Here is a 23,930-nt window from a genome sequence, read left to right on the forward strand (position 1 = left end):
GTTTATACTCGATCTGCTCTTTTGTAATTTCTTCCAACCAAGTTTGGATTTTCTTCCAATAATTTTGGGTTTCTGTGCATGTCCACCACATATGGAAAAAGGTTCCTTCTTTTTTCTTACATTTCCAACAATACGGACTCATGTTGGGGTGCATCTTCGCTAGCCTCGAAGGAGGAAGATGCCATCTATAAAACATTTTATAAAGATTTTCCTTGTATGCTACCGATTTTGTGATCTTATTATTCCTGCCCCAAACTTTTTCCCATTCTGCTAGTGTAATACTACATCCTACATTCCGACTCCACGCAATCATATTCCCTTTTACAATTTCTTCTTCTAATTCTGTTTCTAGTAAATAATTGTAAAATTTTGTTATGCTTTTTTTGTCCGGTCCTAATAAAATCTTATCTAATTGTTGAAGTTTGTTGTTAATTCCAAATTCTTTCTTATCTTGTTTGTACCTACTTTGAATCTGAAGATAAACCCAAGATCAATTTTTAGTCCCTGGTCCTGAATTTCCTGCCTCGATTTCAAATTTCCTTGTGGGTCCAATAAGTCTTTATATTTAATCATATTAGTAATTTCCAAATTGTTTGGGTGAATCATCGCCTCCATTGTTGAAATCCATATTGGTATTTTTATGTAATGTTTTTTCCGTATTTTCTTCCAAATTGTTAGTAGCGCGTCTCTAATTAAATGTCTATGAAAATATTTTTGACTGGTTTTCCCTATATCCCATAAGAATGCGTGCCACCCCCTTTGTAAATCGTGGCCTTCTAGAAATAATATTCTTTTATTAGTTAACTTCACCCAGTCCTTCAACCAAACTAATGAGGTGGCCATATGATATAACTCCCAGTTTGGGACTGCTAACCCTCCTCTGCTCTTTGTATCTTGCATTGCTTTTACATTTATTCTGGGTTTTTTCCCATGCCAAATAAATTTGAGGGTTGTTTTGTTGAGTTCTTCGAAGAACTTTTTGTGTAATTTAATTGGAATCGTTTGGAATAAATATAGAAATTTGGGGAGAATGTTCATTTTAATGGTGGCAATCCGGCCTAATAGTGAAATTTGAAGTTTACTCCATGATTCTAAATCTTTCTTTACCTGATGTAACAATTTGTCATAATTATTTTCTTTAAGTGACTTACAGTGTGGTGTTAGCCAAATTCCTAGATATTTCACTTTCTTTGTCACTTGTATTTCCATTGTTCCTTCTAATTCTATTTTCTGTTTTTTTGTTAAATTTTTGGTCATTAATTTAGTTTTTTTCTTATTTATTTTAAGTCCTGCTACTGCTCCAAAATTCTCCAGTTCTTTCATCAATTTTAGTCCCCTAACTATTGGTTCTTCAATAAAGAAGATCATATCGTCCGCAAATGCTTGCAATTTAAATTCCTCTTTCTTAACCGTTAATCCCTTTATATCTGGATTTTGCCTAATTCGCGTTAATAATGTTTCTAATGATAATATGAAGAGCAGTGGGGAGAGTGGGCAGCCCTGTCTCACTCCTTTTTCTATCTTTATTGGGCGGGTGTGTTCCCCGTTTATTATTATATTAGCTTGTTGTGTGTCATAGATAGTTGTTATAATATTTTCAAATTTGGACCCAGATTCAAATTATAAATTTTTTGAATTAAAAATTGCCAATTCAGATTATCAAAAGTTTTCTCTGCATCTAAAAACATGAGTGCTACTTGTCTCTCAGGGTGGGCTTCATAAAATTCTAGTACGTCTAATACTATTCTTAGATTATTCTTTATTTGCCTAGCTGGGAGGAATCCGTTTTGATCTTCATGTATATACAAATTTAGCAGTCTTTTTAATCTGTTTGCTATAATAGAAGTAAAAATTTTATAATCAGTATTTAGAAGTGAAATCGGCCTATAATTGTTTATATATCTAGGATCTGTATCCTCCTTCAAGATCAACGAAATCAACGCCCCCCTCCATGAGTCCGGCATCCTGGCTGCTAGTAAAACGTCATTAAAAACTTCCAACATAAATGGTCCAATTTGTTCTACTATATCCTTATAGAGCTCCCCTGGGATTCCATCTGGGCCTGGAGTTTTGTTATTTTTCTGGTTATCTATTGCTGATTTCAATTCCGATTCAGTAATGTCTTTATTTAATAGTTCTGCCATTTCTTCCCCAATTACCTTATCTTTAACTTCATCTAAATAATTCCTTATTCTATCTTCACTAACCTCTTCTTTTTTGTATAAATCTTCAAAGTATTTATGAATGATTTCTTTTTTCTGTTCTATTTCCTGGTATATATCTCCCTTGCTATCTATTAACTGATATATCATTCTCTTTTCTTTCTTTCTTTTTAATTTATAAGATAGCCATCTTCCTGGCTTATTGGCATGTTCAAAATAGGTTTGTCTGGTCAAATTCAAATTTGTAATCATTTTCTCTTGTTCGATTAAATTCAATTTATGTTTAGCTATATTTATCTGATTTTGCAGTTTTGTATCTTTTGGAGTATTCTGTAGTAGAGTTTCTAGCTCCTTAATTCTTTCTTGTAGATTATTTTGCTGGGAATATTTTTCTTTATTTCTCTTGGCATTATAAGAGATTGTTATACCTCTTATTACCGCCTTCATTGTATCCCATATATTTTGTTTTGTAGTTTCTCCATTGTCGTTTTCTTTTATAAAAAAAATTAATTCCTCCTTTAATTTATTGATGTATTCTTTGTCTTTTATTAATTGAGTGTTTAATGTCCACCTTTTCTTTGGTTTTGCCCTACCCTTCCATATTATCTGTATTGGGTTATGGTCTGCCCATTCATTGGGCAAAATTTCCACTTCTTTTATTTCATTTGCTATTTCCCCATTCATCCATGCCATATCTATCCGTGTCCATGTTTGGTGGGGTTTTGAATAGAATGTAAACTGTTTTTCCTCAAGATGTAGTCTTCTCCATATATCTGTCAAATTAAACTCTTTCATCATTTCCCTGCAAATCTTAGGGAGCTCTCTTTTCCCCTTTTTATTTTTCCCGCCGTTGCTGTGGTCTTTTTGATATTCAACAATAGAATTGAAGTCCCCTATAATAAGGATGTTTTTTTGTTGCAATTCAACCATTTTTCCATATAGGTGTTTAAAAAACTCTTTTTGGTCCCCATCTCCAAGGTTACTTTTATTAGAGTTAGTAAACTGGTGCATCTGGGAAATCTGAAAGTTCCGGGTTTCCTTGCAATAAGTAAAAAACTACAAATCCACCCCCCTGCACCCCTCATGGCATCACATGGCCCAATCACCATCTGTCCCAACTTGAGACATCCCCTCAGCCAGGTGCAGAAATAACATGACCTTGACTTAGAAGAAGAATGCTAGTATGTCTCACCACATACCCTCCCATTTTCCCAGGCTCAGGAATATGGCAGTGTGGAAGCATTTGGTACTAGTTTCCAAAGCTGACATGCTTAATATTCCTTCCTTCTATTTTCCCCACAATAATAACCCTGTGAGTTGGATCAGGCTGAGAGACAGTGACTGGCCCATAGTCACCCAATTAGCTTTCATGCCTAAGACAGGAGTTTAATTCAGGGCTTCTCAACCTCTAACCCCCGGTCCGTGGACTAGCACAGGGCCACGGCATGCCAGAAACCGGGCCCCTCAAACAAGTGAAGCCCCATCCACGGGATGCAGATAGTACCTAAAACCATATCCCCTCTGGTCCACAGAAAAATTCTCTCTGTGGAACCAGTCCCTATTGCCCAAAAGGTTGGGAGCCATTGCTTTAATTCACCATTTCCTGGTGTCTAGACTGATGTTTTCACCCCTATCACAATTCACTTGAAAGATGAAAATGAACATATGAACTGTCTTATTACCTAAATAGCTCCTTATTATCTACTGTAATGAAGGACCCAGTCTTTGTTCCCTGATCGTGCAACCTATAACTCCAGTGGTAGAGTCTGCAATGTTCTACTTAAAAAGCATGCAGTTTAATCTTTCTCTCAGTATCAGTTGCTACTTTCCGATACCTCATATGACTATTTTGATATGCTCTTAACTTGCCCATCCTTTTTCATCTTGTGTCATTTTTTTACAGAATGATTTTTGGAAATGTTTCAAATAATACTGTTTACTGATTTTTCGCCCCTTCGAATATCCATATATAGCTCTTTCTTTCAGAATCCTTATTTATCTCTCCTGGAGGTGGAGAGGTTAGAATTTCCTTTTTGTCTATCAGCTGAAGCTGAAATATATTTCTTGGGAAGACAGGTTTATGGAGGAGTGCTGTTTATTACTCTGAGACTGAGTCTATGTAAGATGAAAGCAAATCCATTCCTACATTAGTTCTTTCTTCCCTCTGATTTCCAGACCAACTTTCCTCCCTGTGACTCCAGGAAATAGCCCCAATAAGTCTGGGATGTGTCAGAGTGGGAAGCTTAGATAGATTTTAGTCTTACATTGATGAAATAGGCTCAGGTGAGATCATTGCTTGGGAAGACTAATACCTTAAGTCAAGGATCCCCAACCTGTGGACTATGGCCCACTACCGGGCCATAGCCTATCGGCCACTGAGCCACATGAGTGGCTGGCCAGCGCATGCCCACACACCCCACTCATGCTAGCATTGCCACAAGTGTTTCATGGGTGCTAGCACTGTCATGAGCATTGCGTACACACACGTGGCCCTGTTTGCATCAGATGCATGTTTCCAACCCTGTTTGCATCTCTCATGTGCACTCATGGCCCTGTTCGTGCACATGCATCCCTGTGTAAAGGCACCTGCTCCTCCTCTGGGCCACCAACCCCGAAAGGTTGGAGTACTCTGCCTTAAGTCATGGAACTATTGATTCTATACTGAGGCATTGATATTCAATTTCAGTGATCAAAAAGGGGCTCTTTAAATGGGATACCAAAAAGAGCATTATTAATGAACCAATCTGCCAAGAGTCTCACACTCCTCCATGCCCCTTGCAGGCAGCATCCTAAAGCTCATTTTCTTCAGAAGACTATGCCTAGAATGACATAATTTGACCTTAAAAGGCCTAATTGGACCTTAAAGGTGGTAAAAATCAGCAGCTTCTAATCAAGGACTTTGATTATTGTTCAAAGTTAGCTTATGATAGAGCAGCGGTATCAAACATGCATCATCATGTATCACATGATGTATCACAACTTTTTTTCCCTTTGCTAAACCAGGCATGGGTGTGGCCAGTGCATGGTGCATCCAGCCCATGGGCCATGAGTTTTGAACACCTATCACCTCCTGTGATGGAGGATGGCAAAAAACAATTCGACATAAATTTAAAGACATAAAATAAACTGCATCTCTAAATGATAGGCTTTTACTATAATGTGACTATAAAGTAGAGTTTGGTCATTTATGAACCAATAACAATCAAAATGTATAAATTAAATATGTCATGATGTTCATTTAAATTGAAATAGTTGTTGTTTGTTAGAGAAATACCAAAAGATACAAAAAGGATTTTTTTTTAATCAAAAGAAAAACAACTTAAACTGATTTGTTCTTATGGCTTCACCAATTCCAATACCATTAAATTTCAGATGAAATATGCCCAGTCCTCAATCAATGCTTCACAATATCATTGAATCAATGTAACTATTTTATACCGCATAATAGATTTTTAATGTAAACAAAAATAGAATTTAAAAAAGGCTATATATAGGGTGCAGGGGGCACAATGGATTAGCAGCAGATGTGGTATTCAGCAGGTTCTGACCACTTCTGGAGAATCAGTAGTGGAAATTTTGAGTAGTTTGGAGAATTGGCAAATACCACCTCTGACTGGCTCCATCCCCATCTATTCTCTGCCTCCCGAGTCCCAGCTGATTGGCTGGGTCCTCTTTTGTTGCCCTGCACAGGAGAACGGAGCTGGAAAGCAGGTTAGTGGGGTGGGGAGGGAATGGGGATTTTACCATATCCTTCCCCTGCCAGGCCCACCAAGCCACGGCCACAGAACCGGTAGTAAAAAAAATTGACTCCCACCACTGGTCAGCAGTTAAAAGCACTGAGCTTTAGATGGAGAGCTGACAGCCTGGGTTCAAGACCCAAACTCATAGGGTGACCTCCTGTTACCTGCCCAACTCCTGTACCAAACTTCCTTTGAAATCATGCAAATGCAAGCAGATGCCAATTAAGTGGGAAGGTAACAGTGTTCTACCAGCCTCTGGCATATAGACATACTGGCCACATGATCACAGAAATTGTCTTCAGAGAAAGCTGGCTCCCTCAGCCAAGAAAGAGAGATGAGCGATGCCCCCTTGAGTCAGACATGACTGACAGAGGAAACTATGATGTACAGAATTACTTTTTCTTTTTTTTAGCAACCAGTCAACTTCTCCTAGCTAATATTTTCACCTCCATCCTTTTTTTCTTATTTTACAATATTTTGCTAGATCAAGACAACTTGACCTGCTCCTGAGATTTCCACAGTTAAGGCAGAAAAGCCTCAAAAGAACTTTCCATTCCCACTCCTATCCTTAATTCTCCTTCCCTAAAAAGTAAGTTATAGAACTTCAACCCAGCCACTTCCTCTGATGTCATCATATCATCAGATGGCCTCTTCTATGTCTGAAGAAAATCAGGAGATAGAGATGAACTCTCCACCCCTCAGTGCTTACCTACCCTGACCTATGTTGTGTCATCCAAAGAGCATTTTCAGAAGTGTGCCTTCAAATATTTTCACATGTGAATGGTAGGGGCTACTTGGAAAACCCCTGAATATTGTAGCTCCAAAGTCCTGCCCAGAAACATATACTGGGTGACTGTTTTGTAATTTTTGCAGCACCAGGAGCAAGTCTCTCTTGCCTCTGTTTTCTTGCCTTTTCTAGTCTCTCTTGCCTCTGTTCTTCTTTTACCTTTCTATGACTCTATTGCCTTTTTAAATAAGTTGTAAGGATCCGCCTCTCCTTCCCACTCAAGAAAGTAAGAACTCTCTTAGTATTTCAAAAGGAACTTTTTATTGAGAAGTAGTGACAGCAGAACAAAGCAAAGCAAGGCAGACTCCAAATCCCCGCGGGTAAATACAGTTAGAAATTAGGCATCAGAAACCCCTCCTTCCAGTCCAATGTGGATTTAGCTAATCCATATGTGTGAAGATGTTGCTGTGATGTTGTTGTAAGGGTGCTCAAGATAAAGGTTATAAAATAACAGTTGTCAAAAGTAACAAAAAAGAATCACATTCAGGATTTTCCTCATTACTCCCCGCCCCCTCAAATGAATGGCAGTATCTGTAATCTTCTTTTAATATTTCATGTGCATGTATAGGGTTTTTTTTTTCAAACTCTGTTATTTTTTTCACAGATTGCTAGTTTAACTATCAGTTTGATCTGGACATCTTGATTTATGTGGATTTATTTGCCCACCTGCATGGGATGTAGAAGGCCTTCAAAATTGTTAATGAGTGGCTAGTAAATCTTGTAATTAATTAATGAGAATATGTGTTATTTATTAATTAAAAACCAGCACAGCATTATAATTTCACACGCCATCCTGTGAAATATGTATAATGTCAAATGGTTGTTTGTCAATGTTATTGCAACCATCTCCGCTTATCATTTTTCAATCTGGGAAGAGAAAGTGGTACGTTGCAATAATTATCATTTTGAATTTAGGACCCCAGTTTCAAAATGCAACCATGAAAACAGCTTTACAAGCTCATGTAGTGGAAGAAGCATTTATTTGCTTTGTGCATGAATGCTCTCTATGCACATATTGTCAGCACAGCAAGAGGTATAATTGTTAACACTAGTAAGTGTTATTTTGTTGGGAGAAATAGGCTGTGCAATTGAAAAGCAGTGCTGGGTAAGAAAATCAAAACTTGTTTCCCAAAGGAACATTGCAAGTGGTTACATTGCAAATAGATATTATGTTTAGCTTTGCTTGTATTTAAAGTTGTTATCTTTATTTATTTATTTTTAAGTTACGCACACAGACCAATAAAATCTTTTATATTGTTGTGCCAACTTTCAGATATAGGAAATGCTATTGCCATCCTTGGTTATGAAGGATTGACAGGGAAAAAATTTCAGGAAAAATCTATAAATGTCACAGCAGAAGTTCAGCAACCTCTCAACACTTAAGAATTTGTCCATTCTTGGTCTTAAGAGATCTCCTTCCAGGGCATCTTATGAGACTAAACCAATAAAATGTAAATTTATATACCCCATATTAAAAGTAGCTAGTAGATGAATAAATTAGTGGAGCTGAATGAGTAATCATTTAATTTTTTTCCATGAAAAAAATATATCCACATGAAATTGGGAGAGTTTCCTGATTTGAAATTCTAGAACACATGTGTCAAACTTGAATGTGTCACATAATGTATCATGATGTATCATGATATATTTTTGCCTTTGCAGAGCTGGGGTGGGCATGGCCTGCACATGATGCATCCAGTCTGCAGGCCACCAGTTTGACAGACTGTGTGTCAAACTCAATTTCATTGAGGGCTGCATCAGAGCTGTGGTTTACCTCAGGGGTTTGGATGGGCATGGCTGACCGGGTGGACATGGCCAACTAGGTGGGCATGGCCTGATTGACACCACTCTTCAAATTGCTGGCATGTTTCCTCTTCACATTGGGTAGACTGGCCCGACGCCATGCTGGCCTGATCTTTCATCTTTGCACTGGGTAGACCACGACAGCCCTGTGGGCCGGATCTGACCACATCATGGGGCACATCCATCCCATAAGCCTTAAGTTTGAAACCCCTGCTCTAGAAGGACACCTTGCTCTAAAGGGACACTATCCATAGTTATTATTATTCAGTTAACTTTCTCTAAATCTGCTTTCTATAGCTCAGTACAGAAGCTAATGATTATATATATATATATATATATATATGTGTGTATATGTATATGTATATATGTATATGTATGTATATGTGTGTGTGTGTGTATGTGTATACATACATACATATATATGTATACACATACACACACACATACATATACATACATATACATACAATATATATTCTTAAGTTTTCGCAGGTACTTACATGTATGGCATTCGGCTTTGTTCGGGTATTTTCCCACGTCATAGTAGTTGTGCTTTTAAAGTTGTAGCGACGCTTCGGCAGAATCTCATCTGCCATCATCAGGCTTCTATACATATATACATATATACATTCTATACATTCTATATATATATGTAACTAGGCATCCTATATTATATGATCCAGGTACATTATTACATGTATGCAAATTGTCCAACATATTTCATTCTTTTTTAAAAAAATAAACAGCAGAATTAATTTGATTGCTTTGTAGATAAATGATATGAACATGATTTAAATGATGTTGTAGTTTTCCAGAATAAATTTTGTGTGGTTTTTTTTCTAGGGACTCCGGAGGATTATTCCCAATATTTCAGTATGAATGCTACCACTGCTAAACTCAGCCTTCTAAAGCCGATAAACAGGGACTTTCATCAGAAATTTGATTTGGTTATTAAGGTAAATTTTTTATTTCAACTTCTTTAGATATTGGCATCTATGTAAAACTGTCAGTTTATATAATGAAATATTTTCAGAGAGGTAAAGCCCCTTAAATATATTGACTTATAATTCATCAGTTTAATGTGAAAATGGAAGTAATCAACCCACATCATTATAACAACTATTTTGATTAAAATGCTCATTGGGAGAAAAGTTATCTATTTCATACTTAAGGAGAACAGTTTACAAACTCAGTTCCAGATTTCTAGACATACAGCGAGTATTGTGATATACAGCTGTACATATAATGCTCAGTCAGAATGAAATCTATTCACATTTGTTCCCAGGTTCAGAATTTTAACCTGTCATATTTTTAAGCTGTGTTTCAACTGTGTCTTGTGAAATATAGAATTTAAAAGATCTTACAAAGATAGGATTAAATTATTACTTGCCACATTGAGTCAGCCTGATTTAATATTAATTTAATATTTCACTTTCAATGCCTCCTGATTTTGCAGTTAACCTTGGCAGTTTACAATTATGTAAAATAACACATAGGCTTTTGAACTATTTGAATGAAGAGAATGATATAACTTGGCCAATTTCTGTAGTATATGAGATGCATAGCAGTTTAATTGACAAATTTATTTTCCTATCTGCTGATCAATGTCAATTTTATTTTATCCAAGTGTTTTTAATGCATTGGTTGTTAACTGCAATAAAGATTCTATTCTATTCTTTTCCATTCCATTCCCATTCCAAAGATAAAAGTTTTTATCTTTTATATTTAAGCTTTTGTTAGCATGCATGTGCATGTCTGGTTAAAAAAATACCAGTATTTGATTACAATTATTCAGGTTTTTAAAATTATTCTACATTTTTTCATTTTCATTGCATGTAAGTTCTTTGGATGTTCAAAATACAAAATTGGAATTGACACAATAGTTTTATATACTTACACGTTCAAATTCAATGTGGCAAAAGCCTATTCATTAACACTGAAGCAGTTGGGGCTGGTATAAGCAGTAACATAGCTATATACAATTTTTTAAAAAACATTATAGTTTTCTGTGGTCATAGTCGTGGCTTTATAACTGGCTGCAAATACACACACACACACACACACACACACACACACACATACATATACATATACATATACATATATATGTTTTCTTAAGTTTTCGCCAGTATTTATATGTATGGAATTCAGCTTTGTTCGGGTGTTTTCCCACGTCATTATAGTTGCGCTTTTAAAGTTGTAGCAACGTTTTGGCAGAAGCTCATCTGCTATCATCAGGCTTCTGTACTGTATTCAAACAAACAAACAACTACCATTCCTAGATGTACTAATCTACAAAAAAACAGATGGCACACTAGGACACACCATATACCAGAAGAAAACACACACCAACCGCTACCTCAATGCCCAATCCTACCACCACCCAGCACAGATGAACTCCGTGGCCAAAACACTAATTACCAGAACCAAACGGCTGGCAGACAAGACACACATAAAGACTGAACTATGCACCCTGACTAAAGTACTGACAGCCAACGGCTTCCACAAAAGCAAAATCACTGGCTTGATCCACAAAAACACACTGAGACATAATGGAGAACTAGAAGATGAACAGATCTATGGAACAGCTGTCCTGCCCTACATAAGAGGTACTACAGACAAAATCAGGAAGATACTACACAGGCATCACATCAAGACTGCCTTCAAAACAGACAGAAAAATAGCAGCCATCCTAAGAAACCCCAAAGATAAAATTGACCTGGAAAACCAAGGCGTATATGAATACAATACAGAAGCCTGATGTTGGCAGATGAGATTCTGCCGAAACATTGCTACAACTTTAAAAGCACAACTATAATAACATGGGAAAATACCTGAACAAAGCTGAATACCATATATAGCATTATTAGATTCAAATTACTGTGATTATTTTGCAGCTGAATGGATAATAAGCAAGGGTATCAATCTATAAGACTATTAATTGCCACATGCTTTAGGTACATCAGTGCTTCATTTAGCAGAAGAGTGTTAAAAGATATTAGAAATATATGGCATATCTTCTTGTGCAGATATAGATTTTTTATAATATGCATCTCAGCAGAATAATATACTTTAGACTTGAATATGTACTTTCTCTCTCAAAAGTAAGACTAACATTTAAGGATTTATTTTTTATTTTTTTTAAGAATAGTTGGGTTCACACTTCATTAGATCCAAAATCAGAACCAACAAGCAACATTATGGCTTAATATGTACGAATCTAGCGTGGGTTATCAACACTTCTCCATTATTATCCTTCATTCTATTATAATTGGAAAGTCTCCTGTTTGTAATGTGTTTGCTCTTTATCTTTTCACCCAAGAGAGATTAAAACATCTCTCTCCCTGTCAATATTTTGCTCTAAAATGTCCCTTTTCTGCACATTCAGAAAAGCTAACAAGAATAAGAAAGCATATCTACTAAGCAAGAACTACATCACATTCCTTTGGGGATAATGCAGGATTAGACTACTTTCCTTTCAGAGTCACTAATCAAGCATTTTTCACTTTCTCTATGTTTCAGAGGAAAAAATCAAGCTAAAATTCTTAGGTAATCCTTAAGGCTAGAGGAAGATAAAGCATGTTTATTTAGATTGTCTCTTTTGTAGCGACCGCAACGCTAGCCTGAGAGAAGTTAAGACTGTAAGATGTTTGAAACATTAGCAATGATTCTGACCATTTGTCTTTATTGCTTCCCTTGAGTTCAGTTCAACTTTGGGTGATTACATGGCCCAACCACCTAATTTTTATGTCAGTAATCCGATGTAATTTGCCATTATCTTATTTTAGGACTTGTTTTTTTTTTTCAGCTTCTCCATTTCACCTACCATCTTGGAATTTATTTTGATCTCTTAAGCACAAGCCAAGTTTGCCATACAGAATTAACTAGGAATTGCTAGTTAATTATTAGGTTTGTATTATATTTCAGGCAGCCTTAGTTGCATTAGCTAAAGCAGCCTGAAACATTAATTTATTGTGAAGGAAACTAACAAATATATTACTGGACTCCTTGGCTTGCAGACAGTTCATCACCCAACTTGGTAACTTCGTTAATGTTAGTAATTATGGAAGTTGCTACCTGTTTCTATACAATAGCTTGCCCTGCCAATCTTGGGGAGAAGGGCATGGTTTTTCTCCCTGGTCATTCCTTGATAAGAGTACTGCTTTCTGTTTGATCAGGGGGGTTTTGGGGGCGGGGGTGTTAAGCCCTGCTTATCTCAGTGTTAGCTCATGGTCTTTTAATTTCTTTTGTAGCTTCCCTGTCTCTTTTGAATGGCATGTAAATGCAGTTTTTCTCTATGTGTAGATTGGTCACTGATTTGTCTGAGTACCAGGTTTCCAGGAATTTCATATCAGTTTTGAATGCTCACAGTATTCAACATTTCAGGCCACCCTTTCTCCACCACAGAACACAATATCCTCCCCCAAGGCCTCAACTACTTGCTAATCAGGGGTGGAACTCAAAATTTTTAACAACCGGTTCTGTGGGCGTGGCTTAGGTGATGGGCATGGCTTGGTGGTCATGTGACTGGGTGGATGTGGCTTGGTGGTCATGTTATTGGCTGGGCATGGCCAACTCAATATCACTCACATTGAGGCACGCATCTCCTCGCCTGGTCTCTCATAACTGTGGGGATGCTGCAACAGTTGTAAGTGTGAAAAATGGTCATAAGTCACTTTTTTCAGTGCCATTGTAATTTTGAATGGTCACTCCATACAAGCAAAGTACCAGCAAAGGAAGGAAAAAAAATTCCAGATAGGTTCCTGAGACAGGAAGCCTAGTCCTGCCAAAAATGTAATAAGGGTTAACGGAGAGCAGTTTCAGTAAGCAACACCAGAATGTTTCCTTCCTGCCTTCCTTACAGGATTAGGCCAGTTTCTTCTAACAACTGGTTCTCCGAATTGCTTAGAATGTTAACAAATGGTTCTAGTGAATAGGAGAGAACTGGTAGAATCCCACCCCTAATCTGTTAGAATTCCTTGCAGCATTAGAACCATCATTGTCTCACTTCTATTCTCTATACCTGCAACGGTAGCCAAACTAATCTTAAACTATCTAGATGAGGGCTGTCAAGCTCGTGGCCTGCAGGCCAGATGTGTCATGTGCTGGCCGTGCCCATGCCTTGTATTGTAGTGGTATTCTACCAGTTCAGCTCATTTCTGCCGAGCCAGTAGTGGCAATGAGCAGCGGAGACAGAACCAGTTCTCTCCACTGTTCTGCTGTTGGGCCCACCTGCCCATCTGGGCTCTGATACTTACCTTTATCCTCTGCTTTTGAAGCACAGCTGCTTTGCACGGCACAGCAGAGTGCCGCATGGCAGCTGCTGAAGCAACCAGGAGAGTGCGCTGTACAAACACATCTGTGCCTGTGCAAACACCTCTGCACCTGTGCAAAGTGTGTGTTTGTCATGCGTGGGCGTGCAAAGTGTGTGCATGCATACAAAGTGCTCCCACCAAGCCACACCCACCGAACCGGTGGTAAAACTTTTTGAATCCTACCACTGTGCTACGTCATGTGACTCCGCCATGATGAAGCACGTTTGATACCTCTGGTCTAGATACTAAATCTTTTCATCAGTTTATGGCATGGCTTGGACATTCTACTAATCCAGGGTTGTTGTTTTCAACCTTTTCTCATTCTAGTAAAATAAAGCTACCAAGTCAAATAGGGAAGTTGGTAATTTTATTTAGGAAACAAATGTGAAAAAGTCCAGTATGTAATTGGCTCTGGCAGTTCCTTTGCAGAGATGCTTCCCGCTGATCTCTAGCAGTCCCAAAAATTGCCAAGTGTCTTTAAACACCTCCAAAAAAATTGACATTATTTGTGGAATTTTGCTGGCTGCCTTTAATCTCAAGGATTTCATGGGACAAAATTGCCAGATGCATTGGTCCTATCCCTGGTGAAGCAATGGATAAAGTACAATATTGCAAGCAAACTCTACCCCCACCCTGGAGTTTGCTCCTGATGGGGTCAGGGTTGACTCAGTCTTCCATCCTTCCAAGATTGGTAAAATGAGGACCCAGATTGTAGGAGGAAATATGTACATAAAGCTTACATTATAAACCACCCAGATAGTGCTGTACAATACTATAGGGCAATATGTAAGCCTAAATGCTATTGCTATCGCTACCTATGCTCTACTGAGTAGTTTCAAAATTATATATTTTATTGATCCCTCATTTATAGAACTGAGACATATATTACCTTGAAAAAAACGTAGAACCACCAAATATTCATATTCAGAATCCTCTTTGTAAGTTCTAATTCTTACACTGATTTCTTCTGAATAGATTTATTCATTCAATTTGAAGCAAAAGGCAGAATAATAGTTCATCTAAAACTCTGGACTTTGCAAATAATTTTTGCTGTAATTGCATCTTTTATATCTGTACAGGTATTATCAAAGGGAATAGCATTCCTTTTCTGCCAGGAAGAAATGCTGCTTTTAAAGAACAAAGCAACTGGGTTTTATAGCTTTGATATTTTTGAAAATAGTTTTCCAGGGGAGAAAAATTAGTTGTTTACTTATGAACAAAACAAAGAGTTGAATTAATACATAATTCCATTGTTTAGAAATGCTTAGTTTTGTCTGATTTCTGGTAATCTTTATCCCCAAATGTATTTGTTTTTAAAAATACACTTTTTAAAAATTACAACAGCTTTTTAAAAGTTTAAACATCCATATTTATCCATGCAAATCTATCTGATTTAATATATGCCATCGAATTACACTGTGTAACAAATTTCAATTAGTTTTTGTTCCTTGTGACAAAATGTGTTTTCCTAATTCATTAAGCCTAAATTAAATAGAAAATAGATATTTTCTCTAACTGCTTAAAAAGATAAAAACATCTGTTTTGTCGATATAAATATGAAACTTTTGTAAGTTGTGGTTACAAAATCAAAGTTTGTGATGAATATAGCCATTTTTGCATAGGTTTTAGACATAAGCATGTAACACTTAGAAGCCAGGAACAAAAATTGTGTTGCCTAATGTTGTTGATTGTTAATGACACACAGATTTTTCTCACAAAAGATCACTTCCCAACCTTGTCATTCAGGTCTTCCAATGGTGCGTCAATAATAACTATAACTGAGACCATTTGTTGCTAATCATCCTCTTCTTTCTAGTTCCACTTTTTCCAGCCTTAAAGATTTCTAAAGAGAGACAATTCTTTGCATAATCTGTCCAAAATATGATATTTTGAGCATGATCACTCATGCACTGAAAACTTAACTCTGAACTTATTTGTTCTGTGGGCTATTTGTTTTATTCACTGTTGTTTGTATTCTCAGGTTTTTTTTTTTCATCACCAAAGTTCAAAGGAGTTAGTAGACTTTTTATCCTGCCTTTCCTTTTTTTTCACTTCCACAGACTACCCGAAAGAAAACCTTCACCTGTTTATAGACTTACCTACCTATTTCCTAATGAATCATGTAGTTTTGTGATACATTTGTAGTGTAGTGTTAATATGACTGTCCTGGGTATAATATTTATTTTTATTTTTTTTTGAGTTAATGAAAGGCTTTCATTCAGGAAAAAAAAAATCTATATAGTTTGTGACTTGCTTCTAGTAATTTATCAATATGTGATAAATTGCTGGCATCTAACTTTGCTACATAATTCAGCTGTAGTTAGAAAGAAACACAAACAAGTCAGTAAAATGTATCGCCACTCTAAAAGACAAAATTAAAACCAATTAATGTTAAAAATGACAGCAGGAATTTATAGTATATTAACCTTTTGCTTTTTCAGGCTGAACAAGACAATGGCCATCCTCTTCCAGCCTTTGCTAATCTGCATATTGAAGTTTTAGATGAAAACAACCAGAAACCTTTCTTTACCAAATCAACATATGAAGGCTTTATTTCAGAATCTTCTCCTGTCGGTACAACTATTTCTGATCATCAGAACCTGACATCTCCACTGCAGATCATAGCTTTAGATAATGATGTTGAAGAGGTTTGTATTTGATCATACCAATTTGTGCTTTGGGGGATATGCAACATATATTTCAAATGTTAGATTCTATTTAATCTCCATGCTACATATAACATGAAAAACCCCCTAAGATTTCAGACATTTGAGAACTAGTTATTAACAATTTATCCTTCTATTAAATTTTTCATGTTAATCATTGAAGTCTAGGATGTATTCCAAGCACAATAAATTTTCCCCAGAGGATTCAGCAAATGAAGTAGCTTTTGCCTACAATGGAATCAAAATAATATGGATTATGGGCCCCAATTAGTTTTAATTTGGCCTCACTCAATGACCTCCCTCAAGCCACTAAACAAATTCATGCAGAAAGAAAAGTTTAACAGAAAGAAGATATTCTTAAGACATTTTGGTAACTCCATACAATATTATCTTCTTAATATTCAAAGGAAAAATGAAATGGTTTCTACTCTGAGGAAAGAAAGTTGAAATTCTCTGCGAATTAAAACTAGAACATGATTTCACACATATGTATAATCTGAGGATAATGACTTGCTATACTTTTAAAAGTTATGAAGTAGACACATTTATCCCCAAAAGAACTACACCTTTATTTAAGATGACTCCTAAATGGGAAATAGGAGAAAATATAGCTAATTGCAATGCTTTATCTTGTCAAGGTTGCTGAAATATATTTTTTTCCACAGCAATAAATATGTCCATGTCACACAGATACATACCTGCCTGTTGGGAAGCCACAAGTTGTATAAAATACTCTGCTTATTCTATTTAAAGAATTGTTTACGCAGTGTACTTTAACCATTCCAACTCACACATAAGAACCACTTTCACACCAAAAAACACCAAAATATATCATCGCACGCAGCTGCCTTCCGTTTCCTTTTGGCAGAAACAGCAAAAAAGATGGTGAAAAAAAAGAACCTAATAAAAGAGATAGGAAGAGATGCATTCGAAGAAGAAAGGGAGAAAAAGTGGAAGAAGAGATAACAGAAGATAGAAGGAAAGAAATTTAAGGGAAACCAAGTTTAAGAGTTAGAGAAAAAACGTTAAAACTCAGTATGCACAGTTAATCTTAAAAAACACTGATGCCTTTCAGCAATCCGCAGTGTATTTTATTCTTAGTCATGCAGGATTACCTCTTTAAGTCTCAGGTAATTATCAAGGTGGGGAGGAGAACTCCTCTTCCCATTGGTAAATATGATATATCTTATCTTTCAGTAGTGAGAAAAGCTACTCTTCTTATGTTTTAATCCCTAACTGATCTGCAAATCGTCTTGGTTACACTTTTTGCTTTGTGCATAGATTTTTAGATTTGCATGCATTAAATGTATTTATTGATTCTGTTCTACTTAGGCACTGTCCAGGTCCAATAAACTCTGGGGGGCTCATAGTATCAGAATAAAACAACAGTGTAAAAGCAAATAAAGTGTACAAACCTAACAGCAGATCCATTCAGCAATACAAATGGATCAAAACTTCCCAGTGGGTTCTCAGCAACATAACCTAGATATTTATATATCCCTTACTTCCCTTAAAACACACACACATAGACCCTTTGTTTCTTCAATCATATGTTAAATTGGTCCCTGGTTTTGTTTTTAAAGCATGTACATTTACATGCTTGACAGTGAAAAGCTAACTAGTTGAAATGAATGCTGTCATTTGTATCATTTGAAAAGTTTGGAAGTTACATTCTAAGCATCAGTCCCTGGAATATATAGTTGTTTGTTAAAGAAACTAAAATAAAGACAAATAATTTTCTTTTAAAAACAATCCAAACAATTCTGAATGCCATTTATGGTTTAATATTGTTCAGCAGCATCTTGCATTGCATGGGTGGGGGGAGGGAGTTTATACAGAAGATCAATTCAGAATTTCCAGTTTCCTTTGGGGGAATCAATTCAATTTGCAATTTCAATACTATTGACATTAGGTTTACCATGTTGAAATTTCACAATGACAAAGAAATCACAGTCTGGGCTGTGGATCATTTGTAAATGTTAGTAACTTACCAGTGTGCTCAAAAATCTAAATCGGTGTGCTAAATGTTACACAGCCTCCTCAAGCACATTAGTTAATCCAGCATGTCTCAGTTATATAGCACATGCTGATTTCGTTACATTTTTTAATTAACTTTAATAAACTTATCTAACTTATTAAAATCAAGTACCACTCACAAGCTAGGAAGGAAGATCATGTGTGATTCATTTACACAATGAATATCATCCCATATTCATAGTCATGCTGTTTAAGATATAATAATGAATAATTGAAAATCCACAGTCATCATTAACTCATCTCCATTGGCTTCAGAATAAATGCTGGACAAACCAAAAGGCCCGATATTATGGAAAACAACGAAACGCCTGATACGTAATATAAGGGGAAACGATTTAATACATCTCTATCTGTTTTTAAGAGTTTTTTTCCTTTCTTTTAGCCATCTGAGAACTGGCATTTTGTTGTAAATTAAAATACAGACAAATAATTCAATGGGGCAAGCAACACATCAGCAGAAAAACAAAATCATATGAGTCCCAGTCCTTCAATCATATAATGGAAACATATTAAGAGAAGTTTAGTGTTTGATATTATAATTCATTTCAACCTATAATTGTAATGTTTGTACCAAGATGTCTAAAGTTCTTATAATGAATGTTGGTCACCCAGCTTTTTTCAGATTTCAATAGATTATTTTACTGGGTAGTATGTGTTACACAAAGGCACTAAGTACTTCTACTTATTCTATTTATTTGTTTATTTTTGCTTTTTAGATTCCATCAGGTGCCATTCCTGTAGGTATTTTAAGTGTGCCTTCTTTTTGTTGTGTTACTTTTATCTTTTACCTCTTGGAGTTTTTTTCAAATTAATTTTTTTTCCACACAAAAACTTTTTTATACAATGGTGTTTGAACAATCACAATTCTTTGTGCTTTCTTTGAAAACTGCTCGTTGTTAAAGCAAATTTTATCATTTGGTTTCAAAGCTAAAACTAGATTTGATACTCTACTCATTTTCTGCCTTTCTAATATTGTCTTCAGAGTTCAAAACAATATTTTATTCTCTATTTTCAAAAATGAAAACTGAAAGCTTTCATTTTCCCATACAACAAATATAAACTAGCTGATTACAGCTTGTTGTATTAATACTTATTTGTTATTTTACTTGCCAAACAAATTTCTATGGCTGACCATCGATCAAAAAAAATAAAGCACACATAAATTAAAACCAGAATATAATTAGCAAAATTATTTTTAAAAAATGTATTCTTTCTTTAATTATATTTAATATGCTTATGAGAAAGAACCACTTAATGAAGTAAAATCTACCTCTATAACTAGCGGTAGAAGCATGAGTTAATATTTTTCTTGATTGTTCTTTGTGTCTGTGTTTCTACAGGCGAACATATTTTGGTCAAAATGCAGGAATAACCACATCTTTTTTTTTTCATCTTAAGCTATATTATTATTAGGCTATTTTGTAATACTATACTCTTTTCAGCATCACTTCTACTTTCTACTTTCTGTGTATATATAGCAGTCTTTTCTGTGATACTATTTGATCTCCAGATTAAGAGAGAACCAATGTGGGGGAGGAATATATCAAGAATAAAACAAAATAATGTAGTTCTTTCCCTGATTGCTAGTTTCTACCACATGATTGCAGTGGTGTGGTTATACTCCTGAAGTATACTGTATGTCTGACCTTACTAGGGCTAGCAATCTTACACTGTAAAAACACAGATAACCACCATACATATACATATACAAATATATGTTTTCTTAAGTTTTCACGGGTACTTACATGTATGGTATTCAGCTTTGTTCGGGTATTTTCCCATGTCATTGTAGTTGTGCTTTTAAAGTTGTAGCAACGTTTTCGCAGAATCTCATCTGCCATCATCAGGCTTCTGTATAGTGTTCGTCTGTGAGTCAGACTTTCACAGCCGTTTTGTCTGACTCACAGACAAACACTGTACAGAAGCCTGATGATGGCAGATGAGATTCTGCCAAAACGTTGCTACAACTTTAAAAGCACAACTATAATGACATGGGAAAATGCCCGAACAAAGCTGAATACCATACATATAAATACCCGCGAAAACTTAAGAAATATACATAGATACATATATACATAAGAAAACATATATACATATACATACACACACACACTCACACACACACACACACACACACATATCTATCTATCTATCTATCTATCTATCTTTGGTTGTTCGGGTTTTCTCCCGTGTAAGATTGAATATCTAGACAACGTTTGATGAAGTCTCATTCATCATCTTCAGGCTTCTGTCTTCAGCTCTTGCTTCTCAGAGTGAGAAGTTCTCACTCTGAGAAGCAAGAGCTGAAGACAGAGCCTGAAGATGATGAATGAGACTTCATCAAACGCTGCCTAGATACTCGAGATCTTCGTGAGAAAAACCGAACAACCAAAGATCCACTTACAAATACCATGAGAACCTCAGAAAATATATATATATATATATATATATATATATATTTATATTTATATATATATATATATATATATTTATATATTTATATATTTATATATTTATATTTATATTTATATTTATATTTATTTATTCTTAAGTTTTCACGGGTACTTACATGTATGGTGTTCAGCTTTGTTCGGGTATTTTCCCACATCATTGTAGTTGTGCTTTTAAAGTTGTAGCATCGTTTCGGCAGAATCTCATCTGCCATCATCAGGCTTCTGTATTATATATTTCCAACCCAAATAGTTGTTAGGTGACTTATATTTCTAACAACCCCCTCTCATTATTGAAGTGGATCCTGGGCGCTGCACTGTAATGGAAAAATGGGCAGTAGACCAGCCAGAAGCCTGATGATGGGAGATGAGATTCTGCCGAAACGTTGCTTTTATCGTGATAGGGAAAGCTTTTACAGCTCGGATCTACCATAATAGCTATCATTATTGCAGGTAATCCTTGACTTGTGACCCACAATTGGGACCATAATTTATGTTGCTTACAAGGCAGTTGTTAAGTGAGTTGCACCCAATTTGGCTACCTTTTTTGCCAAGCAAATCACTGGAGTTGTTCAGTAAATCATGCAGTTATTATGTAAATCCAGCTCTATTGGCTTTGCTTGTCAGAAGTTTGCTGGGTAGGTCACAAAAGGCAATCACATTTGTGACCTAGGATGCTGCAACCATTGTCAATACATGTCGCTTGCCAATCAGCTGAATTTTGATGACATGACCGGAAGAGAAGCTGTAATGGTTTTAAGCAGGATGACTGGTTTTAAGTCACTCTTTTCAGTGCCATTGTAACTTCAAATGGTTGCTTAATGGATGTCTATAAGTCAGTTGTATTTCTTTTCAGATCATTCAAAAACCTCGAGTTTCAAATTAATCAGCAGATGAGCTGACATGTAAACATCTTCACAATAATATTGTAAAAAGTTTCCATTATTAAATATGATAACATGAAGAGAGAAAAAAATCATTGCAATATTTTTGGAATGGGAAAGTCTCAGTATTGTGGTTTTTAGTTTGAAAATTGATGGTATTAAATCAGTCCTTTATTTCTCTTTACTCCCTTGGAGCCCAATGTTTTTCTATTAAAACAGTAACATAATTATTAACACAATCTAGAACTACACTGCCTTCAGTCCAACCTAAGCGTGGTACATAAAATTATCTATTGCAATGTCCTACTTCAATGCAATGACTACTTCAGCTTCAACCACAACAATAGAAGAGCACATAATAGATACAAACTCAAGGTTAACCGCACCAAACTTGATTGTAGGAAATACGACTTCAGCAACAGAGTGATCAATGTCTGGAATACACTACTTGACTCTGTGGTTTCTTCCCTAAACCCCAAAAACTTTAACCTTAGACTGTCTACTGTTGACCTCACCCTATTCCTAAGAGGTCTGTAAGGGACATGCATAAGCGTACCAACGTGCCTACTGTCCCTGTCCTAATGTTCCTCTTTATTCATATCCATTCCTTTTGGAATAGTATTAATGAGGGAACCATTCTAATCTCTGGGGGAAATATGTTCCAGAGAGATGGAGCCACCACAGAGAAGGCCGTTCTTCTAGGTCCCACCAGGTGTATCTTCCTCAAATGTGACCCGCAGCATTCCCTACCTCCTCACTCTAATGGGTTGGGTGGATGTCACTGGCAAGAGATGTTTCCTCAGATAACCTGGACCCAAGCCATTAAGAGCTTTAAAGGTGACAACTAGCACCTTGAATTGCACCCGGAAGCAAAATTGGCAACCAATGCTGCTTCTGAAGGAGTGGTGATACATGTGCACACCGGGGTCTGCATAAAACCATGTGAGCCACAGCATTTTGCACTAACTGGAGCTTTGGGATGCTCTTCAAGGGCAGCCTCATGTAGAATGTGTTGCAATTATCAAGATGGGAAGTGACCAGGGCATGAGTGACTGTGAGTAGGGACCGCTTTATTTAACTATTTAACCTCAGGACAGTGGTGGGATTCAATCCATTTACACTGGTTTGGGTGAAGCGGTTGTTAAATTATTCACCCACCCACCCTGCTATCAAAGTGGATCCTGGGCGCTGCACTGTGCTTCAATAGAGCACAATGGAGCAGATGGTGTGAGGGAAGGAGAAGACCACTTTTCCTATTTATTCTCCCTGCTCCTCCTCCTCTCATGCTGTCTGGTCTACTGCCCATTTTTCCATTACAGTGCAGTGCCCAGGATCCACTTCGATAATGAGAGGGGGTTGTTAGAAATGTAAGTCACCTAACAGCTATTTGGGTTGGAAATATATAAACCAGGGTAGACATTTTAAAACTGTATCTTTAAGAAAATGCAAAAGTGTAATTGGGTATGGTTTCTCAAACGGCCATAAGATGGAGCCAGAAACTTGGGTTGTCTCAGTCGTAGTCTCAGTGAGTATCTGTTTCTTTCTGTTGGAGAGTATTGCTGTTCCTCCATTTTTCCTAATTGACTGCTATTCTTGAATTTGATGTAAGTCTGATCCTGAACTGTTTTTGATACTGGAATTTGTTACTGGAGTATCCCTGGACTGAAAACTGACTGATTTAACCTGTGAATGACTTTGGACTGCTTATTTTGAACTTTGCTTAAATCTTTCTGGAAGTAAAAACCTACATTTACTGTACAGTATATCTGTGTGCTGTGTGTGTATTATTCAAACACTACTCTCAAATACGTCTCCCTGTATGCGCTCATTCTCCTAACAGGGAATTACTTCAACAGGGGTAATTTAACAACCGGTTCTCCCAGGGTCAGGTTGGCCATCATGGGAGGCTCGTCCCACAGGAGCAGCGGAGCTACAGGATAGGGATGGGCCATGCCTTCCATGACAGCCAACCTGATCCTTGGAGAACAAGTTGTTAAATTATTTGAATCCCACCACTGCTTCAGGAGTACTATCCCTTGCTATTTCTGTGGTTCACAGTATTGTCTTACTTATTCAGAGGTGTACA

The 23,930-nt window shown here is 36.5% G+C and overlaps 1 protein-coding gene across 10 annotated transcripts in view; it reads left to right on the forward strand.

Moving 5' to 3' along the window:
* The window catches only part of PCDH15 (protocadherin related 15), a 579,778-nt gene that overhangs the window by 322,420 nt on the left and 233,428 nt on the right, over window positions 1-23,930 (forward strand). For all 10 annotated transcript variants that reach the window (XM_087932347.1, XM_087932353.1, XM_087932355.1 and 7 more), the window contains 2 exons: window positions 9,336-9,448; window positions 16,249-16,455. In XM_087932347.1, coding sequence (XP_087788473.1) covers window positions 9,336-9,448; window positions 16,249-16,455 — 320 coding nt within the window. The remainder of the gene's footprint in view (window positions 1-9,335; window positions 9,449-16,248; window positions 16,456-23,930) is intronic.

This window comes from Pseudonaja textilis, chromosome 4 (assembly GCF_049901715.1).
Source record: "Pseudonaja textilis isolate UNSWEBS1 chromosome 4, rPseTex1.2, whole genome shotgun sequence".
NCBI lineage: Eukaryota > Metazoa > Chordata > Lepidosauria > Squamata > Elapidae > Pseudonaja > Pseudonaja textilis.